The sequence below is a fragment of the Taurulus bubalis genome, assembly GCF_910589615.1.
Source record: "Taurulus bubalis genome assembly, chromosome: 1".
Taxonomy (NCBI): domain Eukaryota; kingdom Metazoa; phylum Chordata; class Actinopteri; order Perciformes; family Cottidae; genus Taurulus; species Taurulus bubalis.
This window is the reverse complement of record NC_136589.1, coordinates 3018661-3040765: the sequence shown is the minus strand read 5'-3', so window position 1 is coordinate 3040765 and position 22105 is coordinate 3018661. Positions and strand designations below refer to the sequence as shown.

Genomic DNA, 22105 nt, shown 5'->3' with positions numbered 1-22105 from the left:
TGCCTTTAGTTCTGGCCCGGCGCTCAGTCCAAAGTGTTTTATCTGAGCGTCTCTGCCAAAGTCATCACTCACTCCTGAAACATCGACAAAACGCTCATTTGGTCCACACACACACATACACACATACTCCTGGTTGTATAGAAGTCTATGCTTCATGTGTTAAAGCTGCATTCTCTCTCCTGACCACCAGGGGGCGACTCCTCTGGTTGTATAGAAGTCTATGCTTCATGTGTTAAAGCTGCATTCTCTCTCCTGACCACCAGGGGGCGACTCCTCTGGTTGTATAGAAGTATATGCTTCATGTGTTAAAGCTATGTTCTCTCTCCTGACCACCAGGGGGCGACTCCTCTGGTTGTATAGAAGTCTATGCTTCATGTGTTAAAGCTGCATTCTCTCTCCTGACCACCAGGGGGCGACTCCTCTGGTTGTATAGAAGTCTATATAAATGACTCTACTTCTCTTGATGTATTCCCTCAGTAAACATTGTAAACATGAGTTTATGTCTCAATCTCTAGTTTCAAGTCTTCTTCAATACAGCATGATGTTCATTTAGTAAATGATGGTCATTTAGAGTCAAACAGACCATAAAGCAGGGGACGCTTTAGGGCGGGGCTACAATGTGATTGACAGGTCACTGACATATAAGGTGTCGCTCCTCAGCATTCCAAAAAATGGGAACTTCAGTTCATCGGTTGTAAAAACACAAGATGGCGACTGATGGTCGTATTGCAAGATGCCGTCTGCGGGGACTTATGACAAGCTGCCGCTGGAACAAAAATTGTTGTTCCCCAAATGTAAAAGTGAATTACTTGTTTTATTTCCTGCATTATTTTTTAAAGGGACGGTGTTTCGTTTTTTTCTCACCGATGAAAACATAGTAAAAAAAAGATCCCCTGAAGTGCCAGACGCTGGCCCTTTAAGGAATATTAAAGCATTAAATATGTTTTCTACAGTATATCACACAACATAAAGATGTAAATAGGCTTTTATTAATATGAAAACATCCAACTGTTAAATGGTTAAATGTGAAACAATGAACCTTTAAGTACCTGCTTGTTTTTGACTTTATCAAACACCAACACACACCTCCACACACAGCTCTGACTTTTGACCTTGACACACACACACATCCATACACGCACACACACACACACACACACACACACACACATACACACACACACACACACACACACACACACGCATGTTGCCAGGCGTTTCTGTAATTTCCTGTTTGGACCTCTGTTTAGGGTTACGCTCGGCGTAGCAGGGAGAGTGTTAAGGAACCAGGAAACTTTAGCCCCAAACAGGACTGGAAATCTGATTAGTCCGCTTTCATCTTCCATAAATCTGCCATCTGGCACCCGGCACGATCAATAAAGACTGGACTTTATGTGACACCCTTACTGGACAGATGGGGGAGGCCAACACCAAACCACACAGCTGACAAAACCACAAGCTGCGATACACTCATTCTCTCTGTCTTTCTCCCACATACACACATTACACACACTCGACAATCAGAGAGTGTGTGTGTGTGTGTGTGTGTGTGTGTGTGTGTGTGTGTGTGTGTGTGTGTGTGTGCGCGCACATACTCGGCTCATCACACATGCTAACACAGGCCGGTATGCACATAAAAACACACACACACACACACTTGCCAAACCGAGGCTGTATATTGGATTACTGTACTGACAGAGTAAATATTGCTATTGAATTACCAGTCAGGGTTGACTGGTGTGTGTGTTCTGAGTTTGTAAGAGAAGACCAACAGTTGTGTGTGTGTGTGTGTGTGTGTGTGTGTGTGTGTGTGTGTGTGTGTGTGTGTGTGTGTGTGTGTGTTTTCTATTTATATACTTGCAAAGACCAAAAGTCCTCAAAAAGATAGTTTAATAAGAAAAGTGTTTTCCAACGCTCATAAAAGTTTACTGGCTGGAGGTTGGAGTGAGGAATAGGTTCATGTCAGGATAAGTTTATGTTTAAGCTTTGGGTTTCTTGAACAATCAGGTTGTGGTTTGTTTGTTTTATCTCATTTCATTGTGTTACTAATTACTGTATGTGTGAGTTCTTCTTTCTGTATACTTATGAGGACCAAAATATATTTTTTTAAGCATAGAAACTATTTACTTCAAAAACACATCACAAACGTTGCTAACGTAACTTTAAAAACACATCACAAACGATGCTAACGTAACTTTAAAAACATGTCACTAACGTCGCTTACGTAATAAAAACACATCACAAACGATGCTAACGTAACTTTAAAAACACATCACAAACGTCGCTTACGTAATAAAAACACATCACAAACGATGCTAACGTAACTTTAAAAACATGTCACTAACGTCGCTTACGTAATAAAAACACGTCACAAACGATGCTAACGTAGCTTAAAAACACATCACTAACATCTTTAACGTAACTTTAAAAACACGTCACAAACGTCGTTAACGTAAATTTAAAAACACATCACAAACGTCGCTAATTAATAAAAACACGTCACAAACGATGCTAACGTAACTTTAAAAACATGTCACTAACGTCGTTAACGTAACTTTAAAAACACGTCACAAACGTCGCTAACGTAACTTTAAAAACACGTGACAAAATTGCTAACATAACTTTAAAAACACGTCACAAACGTCGCTAACGTAACTTTAAAAACACGTCACAAAAACTTTAAAAACACGTCACAAACGTCGCTAACGTAAATGGTAAAGGGATCAGTACTTGTATAGCACTTTTCTAGTCTTCCGACCACTCAAATTGCTTTACTACAACATGACATGTTAAAAACACGTCCCATACGTCGCTAACGTAACTTTAATACACATCACATCCATCAAGAATGCAATTTAAAAAACGCATCACTAATGTTACTGACGTCACAAAGAGAACTTCAGAAAAGCATCGAAAGCAAGAACCTCTTGCCTTCGTCTTCAACATAAAATGTTATCTATACATTGGTGATAGAAACATGTTTTATATTTTTAGAATTAGCTTTCTATAGTGTGAGCATTGTCTCCTATTTCTGGACTTATGAGGACCAAGTGTCCTCACAAAGATAGTAAAAAAGATTAAAAAAATAGAGAATCTTTCAATTTGATGGATAGTTTTTCCAGTCGTCATTTCTACATAAAGTTTAGAATTTTAGTTCTTTAGATTATTATGAGAAGAAAATGATGGTCGACGGGTTTGTTGTGTGTGTTTTATAACTTTTGAAGATAAGTGGGTACCTGGACGTGTATACGTGAGTATGTGTGTGCGTGTGCGTGCATGTGCGTGTGTGTGTGTGTGTGTGTGTGTGTGTGTGTGTGTCAGCAGCCAGACAGCCCCCACGTTCAGCGCCTTGAGCTCGGGAGCAAACCGAGCGAGAGCAGTAATATGGAGCTTTAACGAGTCGGTACCAATGAGTCGTTGCTAAAGAGGGCCGGGAGCCCAAGCAAAGCAAGTCCGTTCCAGTAAAGACCTGATTTCCAGACCTCAAACCCCCCGGGCCTGTGAGACACACCAGCCCAGTGACAGCTCCCGGCTCAGTTTGCAAAAAGGACTGTGGTGAATTCTCCCGGCCAGGAAGAAGAAAATCCTATTAACAAGATCTTCTGGCCTCCAAGCATCCTCCATGGGGTCCTGGTCCAAGGGTCCTGGTCCATGGGGTCCTGGTCCAAGGTTCGTGGTCCATGGGGTCGTGGTCCATGGGGTCCTGGTCCAAGGGTCGTGGTCCATGGGGTCCTGGTCCAAGGGTCCTGGTCCATGGGGTCCTGGTCCATGGGGTCCTGGTTCATGGGGTCCTGGTTCATGGGGTCCTGGTTTATGGGGTCCTGGTTCATGGGGTCCTGGTTTATGGGGTCCTGGTTCATTGGGTCCTGGTTCATGGGGTCCGGGTTTATGGGGTCCTGGTTTATGGGGTCCTGGTTCATGGGGTCCTGGTTCATGGGGTCCTGGTTCAAGGGGTCCTGGTTCATGGGGTCCTGGTTCATGGGGTCCGGGTTTATGGGGTCCGGGTTTATGGGGTCCTGGTTCTTGGGGTCCTGGTTCATGGGGTCCTGGTTCTTGGGGTCCTGGTTCATGGGGTCCTGGTTCATGGGGTCATGGTTCATGGGGTCCTGGTTCATGGGGTCATGGTTCATGGGGTCATGATTCATAGGGTTATGGTTTATGGGGTTCTGGTTCATGGGTTCCTGGTTTATGGGGTCCTGGTTCATGGGGTCCTGGTTCATGGGGTTCTGGTTCTTGGGGTCCTGGTTCTTGGGGTCCTGGTTCATGGGGTCCTGGTTCATGGGGTCATGGTTCATAGGGTCATGGTTTATGGGGTCCTGGTTCATGGGTTCCTGGTTTATGGGGTCCTGGTTCATGGGGTCATGGTTCATAGGGTCATGGTTTATGGGGTCCTGGTTCATGGGTTCCTGGTTTATGGGGGTCCTGGTTCATGGGGTCCTGGTTCATGGGGTTCTGGTTCTTGGGGTCCTGGTTCTTGGGGTCCTGGTTCATGGGGTCATGGTTCATAGGGTCATGGTTTATGGGGTCCTGGTTCATGGGTTCCTGGTTTATGGGGTCCTGGTTCATGGGGTCCTGGTTTATGGGGTCCTGGTTTATGGGGTCCTGGTTCGCTGCCGGCGGAGCAGAACGCTTGCAGAGACGTTTAAATAAGTATCTTACATTTTAACAACTCTGGTGATATTCTATATTTGTATTATTGTCAAATAATCCCATGATTTAATCCTCAGATCCATTATCACGAGAACCACGGGTGCAGAAAACTGCCCTGGTGTCTTGAATACTCAAGAGAGCTCTAAATATGTGTCAGTCCACCACAGAAAATAGTCCCCAACAAAAGCACAAGTTCTACTCCAGCTCTGGTATTGTTTGATAGAAAACTACAATGTCCAGCTGTTTTAAAAAATCACTTTTTGGGGGGATTGTTTCTACAAACCACAGGATGAGTTTTTAAACCAAAGATCTGTTTCATAAATCTGTTTCACGTCAGACTCGTATCACTCAATGCCACGTGGCTAACATTGAGAAACAATTAAGACTCGATCAGCGGCCTCCTGGGTGAAAGTCCTGTGTTTGTTTGACCCCTTAAAGACTTTCTAGCTTGTTCAACTCGTTCTTTCAGCACATAACTCTCAACTGTTGACATTCAGTATCTGTGGTTTGCAGCTGGGCCGCGTGACAGTGGAAACCAGGAATTGGCATTAAGTCCTTGTTGTTTTTTTTGTGGAATTTGAAAATATGTCGTACATTTCCAGCCTTGTTCTTTCAGATTAATGCTTCCCATCTTTGCTAAATGAGGTGCATCTGTCTGCTGGACTCTTCCACGAGTTTCAGCCATAAAGCCATAAAGGAACAAAACTGGCAGCTTTGACAGACAAACAGCATCTTCCAGCAGCCCTACTGGTCAGACTCCATTCCCAGTGTAACGTTACCAGTTCACCACACACACATAACAGCCTGTGTCTAAAACCTCAAAAATCTCACTTCTGTCATAACACCTGAAAAGATGATGCTGAGCCATGAGGGCGACGCCCACATCAGCAGGTACCCGAGCAGCGGCGCACATTTTCTTTCCGTCTCCACCTCCGTTTCCCTCAGTTTCCATCACCCCACCTGGATGCTGAGCGTTATATATATATATATATATATATATATATATATATATATATATATATTCATATATATATATATATATATATATATATATATACGTATATATATATATACGTATATATATATATATATATATATTTATATATTTATATATACGCATATATATATATATATATATATATATATATACGTATATATATATATATATATATATATATATATATATATATATATATATATATATATTCGCAGCCTCCGGCTCGGGATGATGAATACATTTCAATCTCCTCTCTCTCTCTCTCTCTCTCTCTCTCTCGGGCTCGAGGGACGTTGTGTTATTACAAATCCAGAGAGATTCATCACGTGCAAAGCGTCCTCCAGCACGTGCACGCTGTATAATCGCACTCTCGCATCCCTACACCGGTGCAATTGATCGGAGGAACTACTTTCTGCGTGTTGCCAAGAAGACGAAGGGAACGTCATCTCGCAGCAGTTATGAGAAATCTGCTAAATTAATATATCTTTTGACCGGAAAAAAAACCACCAACAGGAGTCAAAATGTTTGAGGAGCGTCCAGGAAAATAGCGTTGTGCGCTCCAGCTGTCGCCCCGCGCAGAAGTCCGGGGCTCCATCATGCAGATGTGCGGCCGTGCGCGTGCACATCACGTACAGCTGTGCGTGTGTTTAACATTTGCAGGCTGAAAGTGGTTGAGAGCTCTTTTTGTGCTGGTGTGCACACACACAAAAAAAGCCATACGTCGGCGTTTTTCTTCCCCAGATTCTCAGCACGGCTGATCACGGGACATTAAACGTCCCACAGAAACCCAAACGGATGAACTCATTTTGGTTTCGCAGAACCTCTGGGTTGAGTTCCTGCATGGGAGTTGATCTCACACTGCCGGGGTACCTGTATCTCTTGTTGTCCACGGGCACGATGTCCATGGCGATGTAGTACTGCTGGTGAGGGTCCAGGCCGGCGATCTTCACTCTCATGGCCGGAAACATCCTCCTGGAGGAGAGGAGGCAACATGGAGGGATGAGTGATACGTATCCGTCTCTCGTCCATCTGCTTTGTAGGTTAACAAATAAATAACCAGTGTGCTAAAACACACACCAGTGGAACCAGACTGATGGACCCAGCAGCTGTTTAGAGCCTGAACACGTTCAGAGGTAAAGAAACCGCGAGGAGGGACAAACTAAAACAAGGAGATTAGTAGTTTTATGTTGGTTTGCTGAGAGAAAGAAATAGAAATATATTAATATTTTTAGGTGAAAAAGACAAAAATGCCAATTTAATTTAATGTGATACTACATATTTATCAAAAGACACTAAATCCTAGAAGAATTCCAGACAAAGTAAATGAATAAATAAAAATACAGGAGCAACGTCAACATCAAGTGCTGCTAAACACTGCAGATTAAATATTTTAATATTTATACGCAGCATTTGAGAACAACACAAAAATATTCCTTGTACTCATTTGATAACCAAACAGATTTGTTTGGTTATCAAATGATTTGTGGATTATCATAAATGTTGTGCAGTCGAGCATTTGATTTGCAGACATAATCATAGCTACTGGATTAAATTACATATAGTATCTGAATACACTGGATATTATAGGATTATAAAACATACAAGTAACTGGAACTCAGTTGAGATTTGACCTATTTCAGTTTTTAAATATGATTTATTTCTGGTCTCTCAGTCATTAATAAGAGGAATGAAGAACATTGGATGTTGTTGCATTGCTCCTTTAATTAACTGAAGTCTTTTTGTTCTTCCAGAATCTTCAAATGTGTTTAATTAAATCTGATAAATCAATCAAACTCAACATCATTATGCTGACAATGTGAAAATTTATCGGAGATGAAATCAGATTTATGGATTTGTATATAATAAAAAAAACTAAAGTCAAAAATATTTCCTGTTTCTCATCTCGTGAACGTTCCACAATTGTCGTTATTTTTGTTCCATATTGTGGTGCCATGTGACCTCTGACCTCTGGGTTACCATTCTGTAACTGTGGCTTTTATATGATCATAAATTAAAACTTATTAAAACTATCAATATATAATATATATAAATATATAATTTAGCAGCTCCTCCCATCAGCTCACAAAAACCTTCTGAAGAAAAAAAGAAAGCGCAGCTCCTTTATTAAGAGTCTTAGTGACGGAGAGACATTTATATTTTATATATATATATATATATATATATATATATATATATATATATATATATATATATATATATATATATATATATTCATTCCTCGTTTTGCACTTCAAACGCTGCGTTTCCCCTTTTTCATTTAAAGCTCGTAAATCCAGACCTCTCTAATGAGAGCAGAGCTCTGCTCTCTCTCTCTCTTCTGGATTTACGAGCTTATTATGAGGCCGTGAAGTGCGCGTTCCGTGTCCCTCCACTCTGGCTGCAGCGCAACAATATATGTATTTATATAGTTATTGCTATTTATGAGCTGATTACCAATTCAAACCCAATTCATAAAAGACAGCCAAATGCAGTTTGTAGAGAAACACGACCTGAGAGGAGGAGCTGCAGCTGTGGGAAATAAACATATGTCTGCTTTGAAAATATAAATATAGATCCGATTTTATACATTATGAATAAACAACATTCTGGGAAGTCTAATTTAGTTTAAACACAATAACATATTGGATAAATAAAACTGCCCTTTAAGACTGACTTATGCATGATTTAGCCATTTTACAAGAAGAAATATTGCAAACATAAAACGCGCAATGAGCCACAACGTGACCACTTTGAGGAGGAAGAGCGTTTAAAGAAAATAGACATTTTATAAAGTTGTCTTTTCCTCGTTTTTCACAACAAAGTAAAGTCATGACACGTTTTTGCTCCCGTAAATAATTCCCCTTGGTTGGAAATGTAAAGAATATTCTCAGCTCACCGCCGCGGTCATATAACAGGGCTGTTCTACATTAATAATGATGTGAGTCGCGCGCATTGATCTGAGCGGAGGGGAAGTGTTAGTGGCGCGGAAGGAGCGCGGCGCGTTATGGGAAAAGGTCCTTTTCCTGCAGGTCAACGTGCGCGCGCTCTACGTGTTCCGTGTGTTCCCGAACAGAGAACACACGGAACACAGAACACGTTGCAGGAGATCCATGAGCAGCAGCTCTCTCTGCTGGTTCGGAACCGGCCGCGTCACGAGGCCCTGAACGCGGCAGAGAGGCCTTCATGTGCAACACATTAACACCCTGCAAACACAGCTCAGAGGTGTGTGTGTGTGTGTGTGTGTGTGTGTGTGTGTGTGTGTGTGTGTGTGTGTGTGTGTGTGTGTGTGTGTGTGTGTGTGTAAACTGTACGTGTCTGTAAAAGTGAAGCGTTTGTGAGTCTGACGGTCTACGCATGCGCTGAATCTATGCGTCTGCGTGTGTCATAATATTACCCCATAATACATACATATATATATATATTCAAATAATATCTTAATCGGAATGATGAGGAGCTCACTTTTCTGTTCGTCTTCACAAAATACATTAAAATAAAATATTTTTTAAAGCGTAAAAGTTCTCCTTTTACGCACAGTCGATGCGCGCCCTGAATCCGCCGCAGACCTTCTGGGGCTACTTCTAGCAGCTGTGTGTGCGTGTGCGTGTGCGTGTGCGCGTCCTACCTGCCCGCCTTGGTGATGATCATCTCCGTGCCGATGTCGTGGAAGCGCTTCCACAGGTCCGCGCACTGCAGCTCCACCTGGATCTCCTCCATGGAGGCCGGGGGCGACGGCTCGCAGGCCGCGGGGGCCACGAGGGCCACGGGGGCCGCGGGGGTCAGCTCGGCCGGGGAGCCGAAGGAGCACGACGTCCTCTCGGCCAGACCCTCTCCGTCCGAGCCGGGACTCGCCTCCGAGTCTGAGGAGAGGAACACACGAGGAAGACGGTGAGAACCAGTGGAGCTCATACGCGCGTTTTACGCAGGAAACCTGGCGCGCGCGAGGAACGCTCAGCTCTCCAGAACCACCTCCAGCCTGGAGAGACCAGCGGGTCCAGTTGGGTTCGCTGGCCCGAGTCCTCGTGGAGCTCTTGGCCGGAGGGAGCAGAGGAAATGTCGCGGAAAGCCTTTTGAAACGCGATGAGAACAAATATAAGAGCTCGAGGAGAAGCTCGAGGCTCGACTCTTCACAGCTGATAGGATCCTTCCCTCATCCTGAAAGAGGTGCAGACCTACAGGGAAGCTTTCCCTCCGCCGGACCCGAGCCCATGACGTCATCCTCCGCTAGGAAAAGAGATATTAACCCCAAATATGACTTATGGAATTTATTCTTATCAATCCAGAATGTTTTACTGAGTTATATAATTGGGCAATATTGGGCAAAAAGCAACAACAACAACAAAAAGCACTTTAATCAACAGTCCAACTGCCACAGCAGGGTGGACAAAATAACGGGAACACCTGCAGGTCACAGAGCTGCATCACAAGGTTTCTCTTCATCTTCCTCCACATTCATCTTCACTGCAATAAAACCAACAACCATAAGCTGAACTATTTATTTAAAAGTGAAACAGGAAATTAAAAATTACACCAGATTGTAAATCAAAAAATCAGCTTCTTCTTTTTTGTGCCAATAATAAATAAGACTTTCCTCAGCAGAGAATCACTCTTCTTGAACACGTGGGACGTTGTTCAAAAATAAAATGGAAACCTCATGGGGTCAAATCTCAACACCTCAGAGCTGCACACAGATTAAAGCTCATAGAGCACCACGTGACCCGTCTTCTTCCACTTCTCTCAGAAATACTTTGCAGCTGAGTTTCCCCTTCCTCCTCCTCCTCCTCCTCCTCCAATATGAATCTAATAAGGCATTATTTATTGGGAGGCAGACTTGGCGGACCGACACATACGGAGAAAGATGGACCGAGGCCCGGGAGAATAAACCGCAGGAGAGCGGGCCGAGCCAAGGGAGCCAGGAGAGGAGGGAAGGAGATAGGGAGGGAGGAAAGGAGAGAGGAAAGGAGGGGGGGAATGACCACAGAGAGACTTCCCTGTGTCCCTGCAGCCACAGCGGGACTGTCACACGTGATGCTTTCCCTTTCTTCTGCTTCTGCTTCTCATTCAAACTGTTCCCACACATGAAGTCACGTCTTCCTGCTGCAGGACCGGAAGTGAGACGTGACTCTCCTCCTCATGATGGAGAGACTTGAGGTTCTTCCTTCTCATGATGGAGAGACTTGAGGTTCCTCCTCCTCATGATGGAGAGACTTGAGGTTCCTACTCCTCATGATGGAGAGACTTGAGGTTCCTCCTCCTCATGATGGAGAGACTTGAGGTTCCTCCTCCTCATGAGACTTGAGGTTCCTCCTCCTCATGATGGAGAGACTTGAGGTTCCTCCTCCTCATGATGGAGAGACTTGAGGTTCCTACTCCTCATGATGGAGAGACTTGAGGTTCCTCCTCCTCATGAGACTTGAGGTTCCTCCTCCTCATGATGGAGAGACTTGAGGTTCCTCCTCCTCATGAGACTTGAGGTTCCTCCTCATGATGGAGAGACTTGAGGTTCCTCTTCCTCATGATGGAGAGACTTGAGGTTCCTCCTCCTCATGATGGAGAGACTTGAGGTTCCTCCTCCTCATGAGACTTGAGGTTCCTCCTCCTCATGAGACTTGAGGTTCCTCCTCCTCATGAGACTTGAGGTTCCTCCTCCTCATGAGACTTGAGGTTCCTCCTCCTCATGATGGAGAGACTTGAGGTTCCTACTCCTCATGATGGAGAGACTTGAGGTTCCTCCTCCTCATGAGACTTGAGGTTCCTCCTCCTCATGATGGAGAGACTTGAGGTTCCTCCTCCTCATGAGACTTGAGGTTCCTCCTCATGATGGAGAGACTTGAGGTTCCTCTTCCTCATGATGGAGAGACTTGAGGTTCCTCCTCCTCATGATGGAGAGACTTGAGGTTCCTCCTCCTCATGAGACTTGAGGTTCCTCCTCCTCATGAGACTTGAGGTTCCTCCTCCTCATGAGACTTGAGGTTCCTCCTCCTCATGAGACTTGAGGTTCCTCCTCCTCATGATGGAGAGACTTGAGGTTCCTCCTCCTCATGAGACTTGAGGTTCCTCCTCCTCATGAGACTTGAGGTTCCTCCTTCTCATGATGGAGAGACTTGAGGTTCCTCCTCCTCATGATGGAGAGACTTGAGGTTCCTCCTCCTCATGATGGAGAGACTTGAGGTTCCTACTCCTCATGATGGAGAGACTTGAGGTTCCTCCTCCTCATGAGACTTGAGGTTCCTCCTCCTCATGATGGAGAGACTTGAGGTTCCTCCTCCTCATGAGACTTGAGGTTCCTCCTCCTCATGAGACTTGAGGTTCCTCCTCAGACAGTAAACACGAGACTCTGTCTTTCATGCTACAGAACATGAAATGTAAAAGTTGTTTATGACTGTGATCAGACGTCAGCAGCTCGTTTTGTCCACAGACCCTGAAGGCAACGTGTCCGTTTATTCTTTATTATTTCTCAGTAATGTTCAACATTTGTGAATAATTCATCATCTAAATGGAAGAGTAAGGGTTCCTCTAAGGCCGTAAATCTAAAGCTAAAGAGGGCCAAACATCTGGGATGTTTATAAAAATAAACTCCAATAAGAAACATCTGCATGTTTCTAATAAAGAACATGAACGATGAACATCTTAAACGCTTTAAATTGGCTCAATTTAGTGAAATAATATCTCTGTTTTACCTCCTGGCACAGAAAGCTGTATGTGTTTGAATTATTATTTTAGTTTTTGCATTTTTAAAGGTTTAAAGATAAAAGGTAAAAACAATTGTTTAGGTTTGCATCATAATCCTTGGAACCCTGGAAATGGGAAGACAAAAATAAATATTCATATTTGTCCATTTCTGCCGGTTAACTTATCTCCATATTTAGAACACTAATGTTTTTAATGGGCGCTAAAGGCATGCACTGTTTTAGAGTTTAAAATGATTGGATTCATTTCACCTACTGTATAAATCACAACGATGTCAAATGTTAAACTGTATAGTGGTGTTGTTATTTTAATAAATAATAACTGGTTCTACTGATCTTCTGGAAGTGAAACTGGTTAAATTGACTTTATTTGAGGTTTATTATGAAGTTTGGAACAAAACTAGTTTGTCCTCCTGCGCTAAAGGAACGTCGTCAGTCTGGAGACGATCTAAATGCTGCGGCAAGATTCAACATTCAAATATAAATATATACAAATATAATACTTTTACTATGTATAAAGCCTCCGTGAGCCTCTAAAACAAGATGTTTGGAGGGAAGCAACATTCCAGAGCAACGAGATGCAGGAAGGAAAGTCACAAATATGTCTGAAGCCGACACGCACACGCACACGCACACACACACACACACACACACACACACACACACACACACACACACACACACAGAAGCATAAACATGCATCTGCAAAAACAGAATAAAAATAAAGGCAACGTTTACCTTACAAGTAAATCCATCTCTGGACACGTTATTGCGTAACGGCAACGAGTCTTTAAGAAGCGGACCAACAGATTATTTTGAGTTCAGCCAACAAGACTTTGTAAGTAAAACCGACTCCTTCATGTGTTGCAATCCAGAGGTTCTGAACATTGCATATTTTAGTTTAATGGTTTGATTGTTTTAAAAAGCCAGAATTAATAACATGTATTTATTGTCGAACAAACAAAATGTGACCACTCAGCAAAACGCTGCCCGACATCAACTGTGGTTAGCCACACACACACACACACACACACACACACACACACACACACACACACACACACACACACACACACACACACACACACACACACACACACACACAGTATCTTGTGGTTTCCAAACCCCAATCAGCTCGTCAGGTGCATCTAAACGAGCTGAAGGCTAATTGGTCTGAATTCAATGAGTCAGTGTTGTGGGTCAAAGGTCACGTGACCTTTACGTTTATACTGAATGAGATATTTCAGAAAGAAATAATGACGTCATAAGGAGTTGTTTTTATTTAATCAGACGTGGTGGAGAGGGAGAACTTTTACTTTTTAATAAATTAAATTAGCATTATATTAATTTGTAACTATTTTTAATTGTGGAGCAATTTTTCACTCTAATATTATTATTTATAGTAATTTATCAGAACATGATTCTGTGAGGAGGCGGTGGGGTTTAAAGTGTGAGCAGCAGATCAATCTTCATCATTTAGAAACAGCTCCGTTTTGAGATGTCTCCAAATCAAAATTAACAAAATTAGTGTTTATTTAGAGAGTTTATTTTGATGCAAAAACACCAAATTTATCAGGTTTACATTTATAAAAAAATAATCTTGCATCACCTACAATGTTTCCATCTGAGGTGCGTGTCGAGCATGAACTCCCCGAGCAGCTCATCATCATCATCATCATCATCATCATCATCACACCTGTTTCCTCCACGCGCAGTAAACACGTCACGCGCGTCTCTTTCATGATGAGAAACATCACGTTGGGTCGTTTTAGTAGTGTAGCCTCGCGCATGCGCCCTGATGGAGCAGAATCCTGGTGAGGACTCAGGTGTTAGGAGTTAGTTCTGCGCGTAAAAGGAGAAAGTGTCACCTTGTAAATGGCACCGCTTTGGGTCAGGCCTTTATAATAAAATATCAAGTCACACAAGACGCACTTGCACTTGTGTTCCTGTTTCAGCGCGTAAACATGACGGAGACGTGGTGGCTTCTGGAGTGTTTTGTGCCTCTTCTCTGCGCGCAGGCCGCGGCCCTTACCGGCCCGGTGTCTCTGAGGCTCACACCGCGTTACAGACCGGCCGAGAGAGAGAGAGAGAGAGAGAGAGAGAGAGAGAGAGAGAGAGAGAGGACTCTGTGTTCATGGAGACACAAATGCTAAAAACTCTCCGTGACCAAAACATAAACACACCTGGAGACGAACAGAAGGAGGTCTGAGATTCTGTGTTTACGGGTTTTAAAATGTTAAAAACGAGCTAAAGCGTGTAGTCTCCCCTCCCTCATGACGTTAACAACAACAACAACAACAACAACAACAACAACAACAACAGCCTCCCTGACGGACTCCATCTCCTCCTCTCCGGTGCTCGTGCCCGCCTCGAGCCGCGCGGCTCCGCGTCTCGAGGCCGAGATGTGATTTGTATATTTAAAGGAAATTAAATATTTCAATAATTAAGAAGGGAATTTTTCTGTATCCATAATATTCACGAGGATTATTAATGTTCACCATGAAATGTTTTGCCAACAGGTTATTTATTTTAAAACTAACCGAGCAGAATGTCGCTACTGTTATGAATGCAGAACAATATAATAATACAAGTTTATATGATACAAAAAAACATATAATTCACATTTAAATTGAGGCAAATTAATTAAATTGAATTAGTGATTTAAAAACTTGCCTAAAATATTAATTAACTGCTTATAACATTGTTGGTTGGTGCAAAAAAATAAATAAGTTAACGCAAGTTTGTTATGAAGATATTTAAGAGAACATTTATGAAACAAACTCAACATTGTCACTTTTATATTTAGAGTTATACAGTTAGTCAATATTCTACTTTTTCTTAAATAAAAAAACATTTTATAGTTAAAAGAATATATCATTTTGTTTGATTTTTCTACATGTCCCGCGGAGGTTTGAAGATCTCTAAACTAATAAATCATCTTTCATTTAAACTGATTTTGCACGAAAAGATCCTTAAATCCTTAAAGTCCTTAATTTGACCTTAAAACACATAAAATAATGTTAGAGGTTTAGAATATTTTAGGGCAAAGTAATTAAAAAGTTATTCACAATGTTTAGCAGATTTTATGATCCGAGCAGTCTGGAATGAGACTCTTCAGAGGACTTTAGTATTAGTATTATTATTATTATTATTAGTAATAATAATAATAATATGTGAGGCCTCCTGACAGCAGCTCGTATGTTTTTATGTCTCTAATAAGTTATGTGACTCACGCGGAGTCCAGACTCTATTCTGAAGTATTTCATAACTTTGTCATGATTACTTTTATATTCTGCGTCATATCTCCTGACAGCAGCTTCTCCGCAGCGCGCGCGGCCGTGGAGCCTCCCGCGCGGACCTTCCTCTCTAGCGGTGTGTCGGTCTATACGCGTGTGTGTGTGTGTGTGTGTGCGCGCACTGACCCGGGTCCGGGTCCAGGTCCAGGCAGTGGTCCGGCTCCTCTCCGTCCGCGGCCAGGCTCTCCATGGACAGCTGCAGCTCCTTCTCCTCCCAGCCGCGCAGCTTCCGCTTCTTGTTGGAGCCGATCAGCGCCTCCACGGAGAACGCGTGGGCTCTGGAGCTCAGCGCGGCGGCAGAGCGCCTCCTCTCACTCATGTCTTCAGGGCCGCAGCGGGAGGAGGAGAGGGACGCGGAGGGGACGCGGAGGAAGTCAAAAGTAACAAAGTCCTCTCCGTGCGTCCGACAAGGATCAAAAAGCGGTCAAAACGAAGCGAAACGGCGCGCGCGAGAGAGTTCGCGGCGCGGCGCGAGCTCACCGAAGTGTCCAAAGTAATCCCAACTGTGACTAGAAGCGCCGCGTGAGGCTGTGCACGGCCCGCTGGTCCATCCCGGCTGCGCGTGGGTTCGAGTCCTCTTCGTGATGCGGTCCGCTCTGCTGCTTCCTCTCGCGGCTCTCTTTTCTCTCTCTGGCCCGCGAACAGCTCGCTGATTGATACTCACTTCTGGGGGAGGGTTTCTTCTTCTTCTACTTCTTCTACTTCTTCTTCTTCTCCAGCGCGGAGGGGGCGGCCCTCTCACCCCCCTCTCTCTCTCTCTCTCTCTCTCTCTCTCTCCCTCTCTCCCTCTCTGTGAAGCAAGCAGCGGTCCAATGGGAAGCGAGGAGAGACAGCGAGACGCAGCGCTTCGTCCAATGGCCGCGGAGGGAGACGCGCGGACGAGGAGCCGTGACGCGGACTGACGGGCCGAGTCCGCAGTGCAGCCTTCAGAGGAACAGGCTCTATTTTCTCTCTTGGGGGGACAGAATCCTGACACACAATAATAAAGATTATTGAGTTATTATTGGAGCTCTGCGTGGAGCTTCACCATCAGGTCCGAGTCGGTCCGCGAGGCCGAGGGCCCCAAAGAGAACCCAAAGAGAACCCAAAGAGATCCCCAAAGAGAACCCAAAGAGAACCCAAAGAGATCCCCAAAGAGAACCCAAAGAGAACCCAAAGAGAACCCAAAGCTGCTCCGCCTCGGTGGATTGTGGGAGAAGTGTCCTCGCGCGCGGAGCCGCAGCAGGACAGGTGTTCTGATCCCAGACCAGACACGAAGAAGAGTTTATAAATAATAATGAAAATAATGTTGCACAATAAACTGGTTTACAGATTCTATAAATGTAGATTTACAACAATAAACACACGATGCAGTAATTTAATAAACAGTAATTTAATAAAGAGGTGAGTCAACTGTTTATTTATTTCACATGAGTTGCACAAAATAAAGTTTGCACGCAAACACATTTGATAAACAATAATGAAGCAGAATGACATTAGAATATCTCACATTGAACCCAATGGGGACAATTATTCGATTAATTAATAACCAATTCAACTATTTCATAATAAAAAAACATAAATTCCTGAATTTAATATTTCAGTTGGAGAAGTTGTTTATAATAGCAAGTAAATATATAGAACACAGCTATTTGGAAATATAATACGTATGGAAATAGAATAATGCTAATATTAAAATATAATACTGTTAATAAATACTAAATATTAGAATAGAATACTGCTAATAATCATGCAGTAAATATTAGATGTATTCATCTAAAAATCATAAATCACACATTTGTCTATATATAATTATTATATTCTACTAATACTGACATATGTAATAATAAATAATACACACTAATAATAAAACATGCAGGTCATTTTGTTGCAAAACTCTTCAAAGATTAAAACTTTATCCTCAATCCTTCTTTTTAAGAACGTCACGTGAGCTGTTCGGTCTGCAGAGAAACCAGCGAAGAAGAAATACATATTTTATCATCTTTAGATTCATGCTAATACCCCGGGTTGTGTTCGTGCGCGTGCGCGCGCAGGCCACCCCGCTGTGTGTGAGTATTAAATTCATAACTGTTGATCTGTTCGCAGCTTCTGCAACACGAAGCTTAATAAAAGGTCACGCGCTTTAAAACAACGCGCGCGCTTATTGCTCGAATACAGATTCAATAATAAAACAATATAAATATAATTAAGTGTAAAAAACGAAACACTTAACTGAGACAAATACATTCACACTGACGCACTTTACGTTAATATTAATGTTGCGTAACTTCTCCTCAGCTTCTATAAAATGACGTCATTCAGCGCAGAGATCGAATCAGTATTTTAAGTGTATTAGTTTATTATTCATGATGTAACATCAAATCAGATAATCAGGAATAAATAACGAGTTTGAACCTATTAATGTACTTTATTGTATTTACATAACAAGCCGAAGATACGTGTTGTCTGTTCTCTTACTTTATTTATTTATATTAGACGTTGGATGATTTTGCGCGTACACAAGTAAATATTCCACGTGCACGCGCGGCGGGGAGGCTGTCTGAGTCGTTAAACACGAGCAGTAAAAACTAAAACCAACTGTTTGGTTCGGATCCCAATTACAGAGCCGACGGCCTCTCAGTGAGGCGCGAGGGGATCTGACCTCCTTCAGACACATCCGGGACCTTTAGAGGAGGATCAATGGGATCAATGCGTTCATACTTTATGATTCATTTCACGGTCATGTTTGACCCTTTGACCTTCAGGCTCCTTCTTCTTCACATGTGTGTGAGACTCTTTGCACAACAACAACAACAACAACGCGTCCAGCTTGTTTCTTTGGGACCAGACTGGCACGAGCAAGGCGCGCGGACACGCGTCCCGTTAATATTCAATTAGTGAAAGAAAGCGCGTGACCCCGCGTGACCTAAAGCATAAAGCATAGAGCGACAGCACCGGGAAGAGCAAGGTGTGTGTGCGTGTGTGTGTGTGTGTGTGTGTGTGTGTGTGTGTGTGCGTGTGTGTGTGTGTGTGTGTGTGTGGGTGTGTGTGTGTGTGTGTGTGTGTGTGTGTGTGTGTGTGTGTGTGTGTGTGTGTGTGTTGGGCCCACGCACACATCCTCACTTTAACTTGACGCTGTTTTTTATTTACGCGTAAAATACAAGAATCTAGAGTCTGAATTTGTGCTTCAGAGGTCAGAGTTCAACCTCTGAGGCCGCGCGTGCACGACGAGAGGGCGCGCGACAGACTGAACGTGTGTTTAAGGGTGACGAAGCAGGAAATAAATAAATACATGTATTATGTGAGGACAACATTTATTACCCGTTTGAGTTTTCTTGGCGCATAAAAGGATTTTTTTTTTAATTCTTTTTTTATGGAGATTATAGTAATAATATAATAATGTAATAATAATTCAAAAATAATTTACCCTTATGAACGTTATATTTTAATGAGACTACGTGTAGGCTCTTCAGACCAGCCCTTTGGTACAAATAAATAATGAAAATGTAAAATAATGAAAATGAAAAATAACTTAATTCTGCGGATTTTTGGTCAGAGACAAATAGTTTTTATTTCATATTAATCTTCATATTGTTGCAGCATTAAGACGTGTTGCAACAATACACACAAAACACACAACACACTATGTGTTAAAAAGATTACTTCCGGATCCTTTACAAACTTTCTGTTTGTACATTAATGAAGTCCAATGACGTCATGAATCCTAAATGAAGTTATGAAAACTAACCATCTAAATATATTAAATACTAACACGATCTGAACTGTGTGTTTTATATTCTTTAAACTTTTCCCGTCAGCTCAAATTATAGAAACAAATACAGCTAGAATGAAACATTTGTAATAAAAACAAATAGTATAAATGTACAAATAAGAATATAATGTATTATATATATATATTTGTAATAAAAAAAATGCTCAGGAGAAGTACGTGGAAAAATAAAGATTGTATATAAAGTTGACTATTTTTCATGACTGCGATAAAACACACCGACATGTCATGTCATTAATTAAATAAAGTAATAACCGTGACAGTAATGTTATTATTAAATAAAGTATCAACCGTGACAGTAATGTTATTGTTAAATAAAGTAATAAACGTAATGTTATTATTAAATAAAGTAATAAACGTGAGAGTAATGTTGTTATTAAATAAAGTAATACACGTATTGTTATTATTAAATAAAGTAATAACCGTGACAGTAATGGTATTATTAAATAAAGCAATAAAGGTAATGTTATTAATTAAATAAAGTGCTCTACAGCATCACGTGATGTCTGAAGGTTAGAGCTCAACTTTTATAGTTTCCTTCAGCTCGCGACACATTTCTATGTATTCTGTTTCCATTCACCTCCATCTCTCTGAACTACGTTTATTACATTTATGACTTCTCTATTCAACTCTTTAGCTGCGCGCGTAAAGCGGTCCAGTGCCGTGTCGCGCGCACATTAAACCTCCTCATTACGCGCGTGGCGCTGCGGCCTCGCGCGAGTCCGTCATAATGCGGAAGCAGTGATTTACAGCCCGGAGCTGCGCGTGCGTGCCGTCTACATAGTTGTGTTCATACTGCGTCACTGCGCGTGCCAACAGGAATAAAAAAGGACCAGAGGAGCGAGGACACACCGGTCTGCTCAGGTAAATACCCGGATGGAAACATCTCAGCACGGGCCTTCTCCAGAGAGAGAGAGCGTATGCGTGTGTGTTGTGTGTGTGTGTGTGTGTGTGTGTGTGTGTGTGTGTGTGTGTGTGTGTGTGTTTGCGCGCGTGCGCGTGTGCGTGCGCGTGTCCCTGCAGGCTGAGTAAAGGTAATTACAGAAAGTGATGCAGAAGAATAAAAAGAAAAGAATGAATGAATAAATGATGAGAAGAGAAGGAGACACGCACACGCATACACACACACACACACACACACACACACACACACACACACACACACACACACACACTGCACATGCACACGAATGTATATGCATACATACACATTTATATATGCAGACACTCATATGTGTGTATACATATATATATATGTATACACACATGTGTATATATGTATATATATATATATATATATATATATATATATATATATATATATATATATATGTATATATGTATATATATACATATATATATATATATATATATATATATATGTATATCTATATATACATATATATACATATATATGTTGTATTCCTAACACAAGTGTTCAGGAAGTATTTAGACTTATTTGCTAAATACAGAATTGATGCATTCATGTGTTCATCACATTCATTTAGTTAAAGCTGATTTTTTTTTGGAGATTTTCTCCCTGAGGATCAATAAATAAACTGATATCTGAACCTGTATTAACACATCAGTATTTGTGGATTATGTGTTGTATTATTAACAGAAACATATGAAGGATTCTCATTCATTGGTTCAATATTTCATAAACTAAACAGTGAAAGAAGTAAAAACCACCAGAACCTTTAGTAGAGTCTTTATCTCTGAATAGATTTACATGCAGACGCCTCATGAAGAAGATGAAGATGATGATGAAGATGTGTCCTGAAGCGTCCCTGCAGCAGCTGAAGATCAGCAGACGATCACATATTTCATTCACTGAGGTATTACATATTAATACTATAGTTGTATTTCCACTGTGTTGTGCCAGTAAACAAAATATTGTTTTATTTTTTCAACTTACCTGTTTTTGTGTTGAAGGTCTGATTTCAAGGTCACGACCTGAGACGAGCTGGAGTGTAACATCATGTACTCAGGTCCTATGGAGATATTCTATCTTAGTGGTACTCACTACATGTATTTGGTGCTCAAAGACACTACCTCTGTAGTCCACAGAGGGCGCCAGAAACAACACTACATTAAAGCTCCTTGGTTGCTCTATGTTACAGTTTTAGATCTTTTACACAAAATAAACAAATAAATAAATAATGACTTATTTTAAATTAAACAACCCAGTAGTATACAAAGTAGATAACATAAGCTCAACCTCTACCAGCTGCAACAATAAAGTTATGAACACATGAACAGATCAATAACTATAATCCAATATAATATAATATTTATTATTCAGCATAATGATTCACTTTTGGTCCTTTAAGTTTATTTTGATGCAAATACTTTAGTCCTTATAGCTTTACAGGAGCTTTACTTGTAACAGAGTATTTATACTGTGTATTATTAACTCTTTATTTGTAACAGAGTATTTATGCTATGTTATTACTCCTCTACTCGTAACAGAGTATTTATACTGTGTGTTATTACTCCTCTACTCGTAACAGAGTATTTATACTGTGTGGTATTACTCCTCTACTTGTAACAGTATTTATACTACTCCTTTACTCGTAACAGAGTATTTATACTGAGTTATTAGTTTTAGACCCGTCATTCATTATGAATGAGTCTTCTCTCGTAGGTTCATTGCTCATCAGCACAACATCAAAGTGCCAGTAGCTTTTAACTGTGAGTTAGTGCT

At 41.7% G+C, this 22105-nt stretch overlaps 1 protein-coding gene across 3 annotated transcripts in view; it reads right to left on the bottom strand.

The window, feature by feature from the left end:
• tbx15 (T-box transcription factor 15) overlaps positions 1-15948 on the bottom strand; it is a gene marked incomplete at its 5' end in the record, with an annotated part of 31958 nt that extends 16010 nt beyond the window's left edge. The window contains 3 exons of one of the 3 annotated variants that reach the window (XM_079232331.1): positions 6518-6619; positions 9270-9491; positions 15752-15948. In XM_079232331.1, coding sequence (XP_079088457.1) covers positions 6518-6619; positions 9270-9491; positions 15752-15948 — 521 coding nt within the window. Of the gene's footprint in view, positions 1-6517; positions 6620-9269; positions 9505-15751 lie in introns of all 3 variants that reach the window. The other 2 variants (XM_079232332.1, XM_079232330.1) reach the window with 2 other exon arrangements.
• Between the last annotated feature and the right edge of the window lie 6157 nt (positions 15949-22105).